Below are 12,085 nucleotides of genomic sequence, written 5' to 3'. Positions count from 1 at the left end.
ACGGAGCGATTCCTGAGGCCTATCAGAACTTGTCATCATTTGATGGATATTATTGAATGAGAACCACGAGAGAAATTCTTCTTTTTTCATTGTTTTTTCTGAGTAAGTTATTGAATGTGCTATTCTTCTAAAATGTAAAATATATTATACAATTTTATATACAAGTAACAGTTTATTAAAAGGTTTTCAACGAAATGTAAACACTAAACCAATTATGGAACAGAACCATCATTCACGGAGAAGCAAAAAGGTGAAATGTAATATACATAAATATCAGATTAATGTTTTGGACAGCAATTCTGATCTATAAATTTATTTTAATCAAATTAATAGCATTTTAAACAACTTACCCTTGCCAAATATATTTACACAGTTAAACCTTTTGGTTACATCTATATTTGATTCTTGTTTACTGTATACCAGTGTGGCTTTTTTGTGTGTTCACTTGTTTACACGTTTTTAAACAATCACAAAATTACTAATTTAAGAAGGTTTTAAGAATGTTTCTGCTAGAAAGCACACCTTTGTGTACATATACGTTTGACACAATATCTAAAAGACATAGCTATTAAGACAGAATCTACTTTGTCAGATTTGACATTGGACTTTTCTCCTGAAGTGCTTGTTTTGACATTCAGTTGTGAGGCAGTGAAGGCTGCATTCAACCATAAATTACGAATGCCTTCAATCCAGCCAATTTAAACATACCAGCAGAGTTCAACACACCAAATCCTCAAATCATGCAGCATTGGCAAACTAATCCAGCACAGTTTTAATTAATCTAGCTGAGGTTTTTCTAACAAAGTAATCTGAAAACCCATAAGGTTAAATGAATTAGTTCTGTGTCACAAATATCCTTTTGTTTTACACAGAAAGATGTATAGCCTTTCCACGTTTCTGGTTATAATATTGTTTGCCCTGAAGATCCATACAGTGCATCCAGGCAAATGCCCAAAGTTCTGTATCTGTGACAACATCCAGCTCACGGTTGCTTGTGTCAACAAGAACCTCACTGAGGTTCCGCCTACCATTGATGAGGTAATCTGTGCAAGATCACTAGTTCCTTATTTTTGCTGCATTTCTTTAAAATGATTTGCATTGTTTTTATGCTCTGCTCTGTATATCTCCTAGATAACAGTGAAGCTGGACCTGAGAGGAAATGACATGCAGGAGCTTCCTACAGGGGCGTTCACACACACCCCTTACCTCACCCACCTGACCCTGCAGAACAGCAACATCCGAAGAGTTCGGGAAGGAGCATTCCGCAGACTCGGCCGGCTGGTCTTACTCAACCTGGCCAACAACAAGATTGAGATCCTGTACCAGGTAAGACATGATGGATTGGTCTTCGTAGTTGTAACCTGGATAATCTCTGCATGCATCTCATCATTTTCTTTCCTTACAATCTAGGAGTCATTTGATGGGCTTTCCTCACTGAAGCAGTTGATTATTGACCGAAATAGAGTGGAGGAGATCCAGCCTGGAGCTTTTTCACAGCTGGGCCTTCTCAACCTCCTCTCCCTCACACACAATCAATTGGTGTACTTACCTAACATGGCGTTCCAGGGTTTGCAGAACATCAAATGGCTACGTCTCAGTCACAATTCCCTCAATTATCTGGCAACAGAGGCGTTTGCTGGACTCTTCACTCTTACTCGTTTGAGCCTGGATAACAATGAACTGCAGTTCTTTCCCACTGAGACAATGACACGGTGAGCTTAAAGAAACATTCTGGGTTTAAGTTATTGCATTAGTTGTCATGAACTAACAATGAAGCATAATACAGTATGTACAATATGTATTAATCTAGTTCATGTTAATATATAATGTTAAACTTCTACATATATATTTTAAACATTTCAAGTTTGAATAAACATTTGTTAATGCTCCAGGTTCCCCCACAGTCCAAAGACATGCAGGTCAGGTGGTTTGGATACAGTAAATTGGCTGTAGGAGCCCCAGCACTGGTTAGTGCATAAATTAGTGCACTGGGGCCCTTGAATGTTGTTGTGGACAGTGGGGACCCTGGAGTCAAAAAGGTTGAGAACCCTGAACTAGATTAATAAATGATGTAAAAACTTTCACTGTTCATTGTTAATTCATTATACTAAATGCAATAACTAATGTTAACAACAAACTGAACCTTATTGTTAACTTAGTGTTAACTACTTAAAGGGTTAGTTCACCCAAAAATGAAAATAATGTCATTTATTACTCACCCTCATGCCGTTCCACACCCGTAAGACCTTCGTTAATCTTTGGAACACAAATTAAGATATTTTTGTTGAAATCCGATGGCTCAGTAGCCGCGTTTCCACTGCCGGGCCAAACGCGGGCGTGCTAGTGAGGGCCAGGGCCGGTCGCGTTTCCACTGTCACTTCCGGGGCTTGATCGTGCCTCTTTGGTGCTTCCTCGGTGCCAAGGCATGGGTTTCTCGGCCCGCCGAAAACCTTGGTCCAAAGCGGGCCAGCTGGGACTCGAGGTGAAAGGCGGAGCTAATTGTAGTCAGGTGATGGTCTACACACGCTGAAATGGGTTGGGTTTTGTGAAGGGAGGTGCGTTTAAGGGCGGTTTTTAGATCAGCGCTGCAGAGCTAGAGGACCGACAGTGGAAACGCAACTTGATTTTGGCCTCGGTGCCTAAGGTCTGTGGCCATAGGCCCAGCCCGGCACGCTGTTAGCCCTGGCTCGCACTGGCCCGACAGTGGAAAAGCGACTAGTGAGGCCTGCATAGCCAGTAATGACATTTCCTCTCTCAAGATCCATTAATGTACTAAAAACATATTTAAATCAGTTCATGTGAGTTCAGTGGTTTAATATTAATATTATAAAGCCACAAGAATATTTTTGGTGCGCCAAAAAAAACATAACGACTTGTATAGTGATGGTCGATTTCAAAACACTGCTTCAGGAAGCATCGGAGCGTTATGAATCAGCATGTCGAATCATGATTCGGATCGTGTGTCAAACCTCCAAACTGCTGAAATCATGTGACTTTGGCGCTCCGAACCGCTGATTCGACAAGCTGATTCGTTATGCTCCGAAGCTTCCTGAAGCAGTGTTTTGAAATCGGCCATCACTATATAAGTTGTTTTTTTGGCACACCAAAAATATTCTTGTCGCTTCATAATATTAATATTGAACCACTGTACTCACATGAACTGATTTAAATAAGTTTTTAGTACCTTTATGGATCTTGAGGGGAAATGTCATTGCTCCCTATGCAGGCCTCACGGAGCAATCAGATTTAATCAAAAATATCTCAATTTGTGTCACGGAGATTAATGAAGATCTTACGGGTGTGAAACGGCATGAGGGTCAGTAATAAATGACAGAATTTTCATTTTTGAGTGATCTAACCCTTTAAGTTAAAAAATGATCTAGATGTCTATGGTAATTTTTCATATTATAATTTTATTTATATTTCTTTTGGCAAAAAATAATTGACTTTTGAATTGATTTAATTGACTTTGAACATGGCATGGTTGTTAGTGCCTAACGGGCTGGTCTGAGTATTTCAGGAACTCTTGATCTGTTGGGAATTTCACACACAACCATCTCTAGGGTTTACAGAGAATGGGCTAAAAAATATCCAGTGAGCAGCAGTTCTGTGGGTTAAAATGCCTTGTTGATCATGCCAGAGGTCAGAGGAGAATGGCCAGACTGGTTTGAGCTGATAGAAAGGCAACAGTAACTCAAATAACCACTCATTACAACCGAGGTACACAGAAGAGCATTTCTGAACGCACAACACGTCAAACATTGAAGCAGATGGGCTACAGCAGCAGAAGACCACACCGGGTGTCAATCCTGCCAGCTAAGTACAAGAAATTGGCTACAATTCGCACAGGCTCACCAAAATTGGACAATAGAAGATATGAAAAACGTTGTCTGGTCTGATAAGTCTTGATTTCTGCTGTGACATTAAGATGGTAGGGTCAGAATCCGCCATAAACAACATGAAAGCATGGATCCATCCTGCCTTGTATCAAGGGTTCAGGCTGCTGCTGGTGCTGTAATGATGTGGGGGAACACTTTTCTTGGCACACTTCAGGCCCCTTAGTACCAACTGAGCATCATTTAAACACCATAGCCTACCTGAGTATTGTTGCTGACCATGTCCATCCCTTTATGACCATCTTCTGATGGCTACTTCCAGCAGGATAATGCTTCATGTCACAGAGCTCAATCACCTCAAACTGGTTTCTCAAACATGGCAAAGAGTTCACTATACTCAACTGCCCTCCACAGTCACCAGATCTCAAACCAATAGAGCACCTTAAGGATGCGGTGCAACGGGAGATTTGCATCATGGATGTGTAGCCGACAAATCTGCAGCAACTGTGTGATGCTGCCATGTCAAAATGGACCGAAAAGTTTCCTTCACAACTGCCCTAATTCTTCAATATAATCAGTTTTTTAAAAAAAACTTATTTTAAAAGCACAGCATTGTTTCTTGCTCTCATTTTTCTTTCCTTCTCTTCAGACTTCCAGAAGTAATTCGCTTAGAACTAAGCCACAACCCTATGACCTACCTTGGAGAGGAGTCTGTATCTATGCCCAAGCTCACTCACCTCTTCCTGGATCACAACTCCCTGCAGGATTTTTCAAATGCAGCTATCCTGCTCTCTCCCAATCTCGCTCATCTGGACCTAAGCCACAACCAGCTGCGCGTCCTGCAGCCAATGGCCCCTGGCTCTCCCAAACTGACTCGTCTCAATCTGGCTGGCAACCCCATCTACTGCAGCTGCTACATGCGGCCTTTGCGCGAGTGGGCGATACGGGAGCGCGTTCGCCTGGGTGGTACATGTGGAGGCCCTGCACATCTGTCCGATGAGAATCTGGAGGCGGTACAGCCCGTAGATTTGCGCTGTCAGAGCCAGGAGGCCATGTTGAAGGCTGAGCTGGAGGAGCAGAGAAGACTGCCTACACTGCCCACAACCCCACCCCCAGATAAAGTCAAATGTCCAGCCAACTGTGAATGTGAGGTAAGTGAAAACTTAATGGAGTTCATGCAAAAATATTACAGAGTGACTAAAAGGTCTTTAGGTCAGTGACATGACTGAATTTCTGAATTACAGTTCATTTTGATATTGTTGGAGGGCATAAAAACAAAAATGTCTGTCTGATACAACAGTCACAATGAAGAAAAAAGCCTCATTAAAATAATGAAAGAAAAATTTTATAGTAGGAAGGGAGAAGCATTTATATAGTGCATTTATGTACTGCTGTATCAGGGGTCTCTCCTCACCCACCCACCAGTAATTTGGTATAATTTATTATTATTATTATTATTATTATTATTATTATCATTTGATAAGGCAAGGTTAGCTTAGTTTATAAAATGTCATGTGGTGCAACTTCTCCAAAATTTAGATATTTATGAATTAATAGTTTGATATTTATTAAAAATAAATAAAAGAATAAATAACTTTTTACCTAGGAAAATATTAAACATTTTGGAAAATAATGTTAAGGTAAGGAAGATGTATCATTACTTACTACTTCATGGTTACAACACGGCATTTTTGAGTCATTAAATTGAAATGTTTCTTGAAAATGGTATTAAGGTTAAATCCTATGAAACCAACATGAATGCAATGTGTATATTTCTATTAAATTGGCATGTTTTAAACTAGATAAAACATATAATTAGCAAATGTCTATCTTGGACACTATTCAGGGTTATTATAAAAACATTTTATTACTTGAAATAAAATAAACATTAACTGAAGTAAAATACAAAAAAAAACTTAGAGGAGTCTGTTATCTGGAATTGGCAAAATCTGCCAAAATTTTGCAGAGAAAATTCAAAATATCTCTGTTGGGTTTTCAGATTTTGCACCCAGTGACTTTTGTTTGTAGGGATTGGGCTGTTACATCTGTCTACCAAATTTCATACTTGTACGTGAAACGTAGGCGCAAAGGGCGCGTAATGTAGGTGGTGCTATATTGAGCCATTTTGCCTCACCTAATTCTGAAACTCATATCAGCATGTGCAAAGTTTCATGAGTTTTTAAGTATGTTTAGGCCCTCAAAAATGTGATTCATTTCAGAGAAGAAGAAGAATTGACTGAACAATTACAATAGGGTCCTCACACCATCAGTGCTCCGGCCCTAAAAAAATAAAAATAGTTCAAGGTTCAAAATATTTAACAACAATTATAACAGTATATCAATGATCCTAAAATAACACTGGCTGCGTTTACACTGGCACAAAAAATCCTATCTTTTGCTCAGATCTGACACAGATCGGAATTAGTGGTACACGTGTAAACACAAAAATCCACACGAGATCCGATTTTTTCATATCCGATCTGAGCCACTTCCAAATGTGGTTTTAAATCCGATACATATCTGATCTCTAAACATGCGACCTACGTCTAAACACCCATTGTAATTCCAAGCCATTACAAGGCGAGGGCGACACGTTTGCTCACTAAAATATAGCTTCAATGTTGTATTATGAACAGGGCTTGACATTAACTTTTTTGCTCACCAGCCACTGTGGCTAGTGGTTTTCCAAATTTACTAGCCACTGAGCATTTTCACTGGCCACAATTTTGATGTTGGTAAATGACATTTTATATGATTAAAGTTGACTTTGTTATGCTTAAATTACTTTATTTTGAGTCATTTTACTTGATTTAGAAGATTTAAAACCCTTTCAAACTTTTAAATGCAGATTGACCACCCAAATCAAGAATACATTGTATATCAGCTGGTATGTACAGGTGGGCAAGAGGTGGACAATATAAGCATGGGCTAATATGAGAAATTGTATAAGTTATTTGTGTTAGGCTATATAAAAGAACAAAGAAGCAAATTACAAAAACAATAGTAAATTAAAAATAATCTTTTTTCAGATTATTTAACATCTTTTGTTGTTTGATTAACATTAATGACAGAGAGGTATTTAATTGGGCTGCTGAATGTACATGCATGGACGTAACTGACGCATATCCAGTTATTACCCACCTGTTTACGTCCACTTAAGCCATAACCGACTGTATTCACGCGAGATACTCCACACGATGGACATTTAGACATCTGTGTGCTCTGTTTAACTATTCAGGCGCGAGGAGAACTGATCGCGCGCGCGACAGAGCGCTTCTGTTGTGTCATTCAGCGCAATTCTGCCTATCCCTCATTCACTAACTGCACGTAGCCTAAATAACGAATTGTGTGATTGGATTTTAATTTTGTGCTACGACGATCTTCGACGATCATTTGGCTGTAAACTGAAATTATATTCAACCCGCCAAAGTGGCTAGTGGGAGTGGCTGTCTTACCCGCCACAGCTGAAATCTACCCGCATTTGGCGGGTTGGCGGGTGTTAATGTCAAGCCCTGATTATGAAGCAGACGTGCTATATGCACTCGCACTAAAAATTCGCAGCTCTATATTGATGTGGGAACTTTGTCTAATGTGAAAGAAAATGCGCACACACATATATTCAGCAGCTGAATTTCAAACTTTGCCAGGTTAATTTAAAAGACCGCCGTGTTGTTATTTTTTCCAAAAGCTTCACTGTAGCTCTCTCGCGCACGTGCGCGTTCTCTCCCTTTCTCGCTCGAATTCGTTAAAAAATGGAATTCTAAAACTAATAAATGTAGATAAAATATCAAACAATACATCCATGACAGCTGAACTTATCCATTCTGACAGGCTAGTCATGGCCACTCCATGAAATATATAAATAATTTTAAAAGCACGGCCATTCAAAATCCGAGGATCTACTATATGCATTTAACTATCAATGACGATCATTTTGAGGCAAGTAATGTAAACACAGACATCGGATACCAGTCGTGTCTTAAGTGAATGTAAACACACTGGCCAAAAAAATTGGTTATGGATTTGTGCATTAAGACTTGCAGTGTAAATGCAGCCATTGTCACAGTCACATACTGTCATTGACCCACATACATTTTGCAGGCTGAGAACCACCACTCATCTTGCGAAAACAAAGGCCACACCAAAATCCCTCGTGGTTTTTCACCAGACACACGCTTGCTGGACTTGCGGGGCAACCATTTTCACTACATCCCTGCGAACAGTTTCCCAGGCGTGGCAAAAGTGGTTTCCCTTCATTTGCAGCGCTGCAAGATCCATGAGGTAGAAGATGGTGCTTTCAATGGTATGAAGAGTCTGGTCTATCTCTACCTCTCAGAAAATGACCTCAGTTCATTGAGTCCTGAGGCGTTTAAGGGGTTGCCACATCTCACTTACCTCCATCTTGAAAAGAATCGTTTCACCCAGTTCCCCAAAGGAGCATTCAAGCTGTTGCCTGGTCTGCTGGCTCTGCACATGGAGGACAATGATATCACTAAACTGGAAGCAGGACTCCTGACAGGCGCTGAGAAACTGAGGGGCCTCTATCTCACTTCCAACGCCATCACAGCAGTTGCTCCTAGGGCCTTTGTTCCTGCACCTGACTTGGATACTCTTCATTTAGGCAGCAACAAACTGAAGGAGGTTCCAACTGAAGCCTTTTCTAAAGCCAGCAGCCTTGCAGAGATTAATCTCTCCCGCAACCCTATTCGCTGGATCGGAGCAGGGGGTTTTCAGTCAAACGCTGCAACACTTAAACATCTTTACCTTAATCATATGGGTTTAGAAAAGGTAAGGGCAAAACCATTGCTGATGCTACAACAAGAACGCCAAATTTGGATTAAGTCTCTCTTTCCTTTTGAAGGTATCTAAAGATTCTCTAGCAGGACTGGGGTCTGTTCTGCGGAGTCTGTTTCTTGAAGGGAACCAGCTTGAGGAGCTGCCGGACTTGAGTCCGCTCACAGGACTCGAGGTCATAAACTTGGCAGAGAATCCACTGCTCTGCGATTGTCCACTGCTGTCTCTTCGCAAGTGAGTTTTGCTTGTTAAATGTATACAACCATTCAAAATTGTCACTAAAAAAATAATCACTAAAAATAATCACTAATTATTTTTTGAAAGAAATGAATGCCTTTAACAAAGATGCATTTTTGTGATCAAAAGTGACATTAAATACATTTAAATAATTCTTTATATGTTCTTTTGAACTTTCTATGCATTCAATGTATTTTGGTTCCCACAAGAATATTAAAGCAGCACAACATTTACCAAATCAACATATTAGAATGATTTTTGAAGGATCATGTGACACTGAAGACATTAAATTTTAAAATATATTAACATATAAAATAGTTATTTTAAATTGTAATATTTCACAATATTACTGTATTTTATTTATTTTTTTCTTATGTTATCTTGGCATTCCTGTGATTTAAGGCCCCGATATACTCAGAGGTTAGAGGTAAAAAGATGTTTGCAATACCTTTTCAGAGGTATACTGTTGGAAAACATCTTGACAATGCCCACACTGCTGAGAACGGCATCTGGATGAATATGTGCTGCAAGCCTTTCTCTCAAAAACACAAAAATGACAGTTGTGAGAAAACAGTTGTTAAGAAAGCATCGTAGTGATCTGGATGTTTGCACAAGCTCTGCAATTCGGTACTCCAGTCGTGTCCTTAAAGGATTAGTTAACTTTCAAAGCCATCCTAGGTGTATATGACTTTCTTCTTTCTGATAAACACTCTCTGAGATATTTTAAAATTGATGGATGGATGTGGATGGAAGCACATTCTTCAGCCCATACTCGTGGGTCCCGTTCATTACAAAGCTCAGATGCGTCAGGATATTTATTAAAATATCTCTGAGAGTGTTTATCAGAAAGAAGAAAGTCATATACACCTAGGATGGCTTGAGGGTGAGTAAAGCTTGGGCTAATTTTCATTTGAAAGTGAACTAATCCTTTAATTTATATACCACTTTATACAATATATTGCTTTAAAGCTAGCTTTACAGTATTAAACATGAAAAAAAAAAACAGTGTCAGCGTCACTTTCAATCAGAATTCAAACTTAAATTTATGCTATTTTTACAATGTTCATGTTTTTAATTGAATATGACCACAAAGGCGGAGCCCCAAAGACTATAGATATGGAAAGATGGTTCACTCCTATTACTAATGAATGGGAGAAACTGCAATGCGCAATATGGCCAAATACGCTGCGCCTTCTAAGTAAAAGAGCCAATTGCTGATTGATAAAGTCATTGCGCCACTGCAGCTGCCGTTAGAAGCTCCGGTTCCCATAGAAAAATGAGACTTAGCACTTAGGATTGCACATGCACATTGGCTCATCTAGCCTGAAAAATAAGCTTTTTTTTAACGCTATTTGAGCCTAAGATACAAGGTTAATGGGACAGTTCAAGTCAGATTTTGTTGCCGATTTGAAATATGTTATTTAATTGTGAGTTTGCCAAAATGTTTGAGATTTCAGGATTCCCCCATTCAAATAGATAGGACTTGGATGCTCAAAACTGCTGCCCGGAGGCGTTGCAAATATGGCCACCAAGTGAACAGACTTACCTTGAAAGGAACTTTGCTATTACGTAATTGCCATGAACCAGTGGTAGTTTGAACATTTTTACCAGCCAGAGCAAATTTTCTGGAAAGAAAAGCAGTTTCGAACTCCTAAAACAAACTCCAAACAAACTTTGTTTTAGCCTGATTTTGTTTGAAATGACGTCACACCAGTTTGTTCTTCGATTTTGCTTGAAAGGTGCCCTAGAACCAGTTTTTACAAAATGTAATATAAGTCTAAGGTGTCCCCTGAATGTGTCTGTGAAGTTTCAGCTCGAAATACCCCACATATTTTTTTTTATTCATTTTTTTAACTGCCTATTTTGGGGCATCATTAACTATGCACCGATTTAGGTTGCGGCCCCTTTAAATCTCGCGCTCCCTGCCCCCCAAAGCTCTCGACTATAAAACAGTGCATAAACAAAGTTCACACAGCTAATATAACCCTCAAATGGATCTTTACAAGATGTTCGTCATGCATACTGCATGCATGCTTCGGATCATGTGAGTATAGTATTTATTTGGATGTTTACATTTGATTCTGAATGAGTTTGATAGTGCTCTGTGGCTAAAGCTAACATTAAACACTGTTGGAGAGATTTATAAAGAATGAAGTTGTGTTTATGAATTATACAGACTGCAAGTGTTTAAAAAGGAAAATAGCGATGGCTCTTGTCTCCGTGAATACAGTAAGAAACGATGGTAACTTTAACTGCATTTAATTACATTAGCAACATGCTAACGAAACATTCAGAAAGACAATTCACAGATATCACTAAAAATATCATGTAATCATGGAGCATGTAAATTATTGCTCCATCTGCTATTTTTCGCTGTTGTTCTTGCTTGCTTACCTAGTCTGATGATTCAGCTGTGCACAGATCCAGACGTTAATACTGGCTGCCCATGTCTAATGCCTTGAACATGGGCTGGCATATGCAAATATTGGGGTCATACATATTAATGATCCCGACTGTTGCGTAACAGTCGGTGTTATGTTGAGATTCGCCTGTTTTTGGGAGGTCTTTTAAACAAATGAGATTTATATAAGAAGGAGGAAACAATGGAGTTTGAAACTCAATCTATGTCTTTTCCATGTACTGAACTCTTGTTATTCAACTATGCCAAGGTAAATTCAATTTTTTATTCTAGGGCACCTTTGAAGTATATTTGGGCCTTTACTTCAGTATGATACATATGAACCTTCTATTGTTCCTTCTGCTTCTAGATGGATTGAGCAGGTAAATCTGAAAGTCAGAGCCACCTGTGGACACCCTCCCGAACTCAGAGGTCAAAGGGTCAAAGATGTCCATGTTTTTAAGAGCTGCCCAGGGGAAAAACCTCCTTCTACTCAGCACCCCAAACCAACTAAGGCCACAAAGACTGAATCTGCTGTAATTAGTCCTCCAAAAGTCATTAAGATAGTTAAAGCCAAAGGAAAACCACGTAAAATTGCACAACCTAAAACGGTGCAGAAAAGGACCACAAAGAAAAGGAAGTCAGTGTGATCCTGCTGTATTTACATTGCAGTTACTGATTTAGATAAATATAACCTGAACCCTGTTTTAAACAAAGTTTACATCAGTGAGGGTGCTAGACTGTTTAAGAGTGTAGAATTAACTTGCTTAATGCACAGTTTTAGTTTACAAGGGTTAGGGTTAGTACATACTATGCTGGT

The 12,085-nt window shown here is 39.3% G+C and overlaps 1 protein-coding gene across 1 annotated transcript; it reads left to right on the top strand.

The window, feature by feature from the left end:
• Positions 1–876: 876 nt before the first annotated feature.
• Positions 877–12,070, top strand: chadlb (chondroadherin-like b). Its single transcript, XM_067369718.1, has 7 exons — positions 877–1,038; positions 1,132–1,326; positions 1,411–1,712; positions 4,486–4,987; positions 7,938–8,624; positions 8,698–8,864; positions 11,636–12,070. The coding sequence occupies exons 1-7, from the start codon at positions 877–879 to the stop codon at positions 11,913–11,915; spliced, it is 2,295 nt and encodes a 764-aa protein (XP_067225819.1). The 3' UTR covers positions 11,916–12,070.
• The last annotated feature ends 15 nt before the right edge of the window (positions 12,071–12,085 follow it).

Source organism: Chanodichthys erythropterus, chromosome 19, assembly GCF_024489055.1.
Source record: "Chanodichthys erythropterus isolate Z2021 chromosome 19, ASM2448905v1, whole genome shotgun sequence".
Classification (NCBI taxonomy): domain Eukaryota; kingdom Metazoa; phylum Chordata; class Actinopteri; order Cypriniformes; family Xenocyprididae; genus Chanodichthys; species Chanodichthys erythropterus.
The sequence above is the reverse complement of the archived record's forward strand: the minus strand, read 5'-3'. Positions and strand labels throughout refer to the sequence as shown.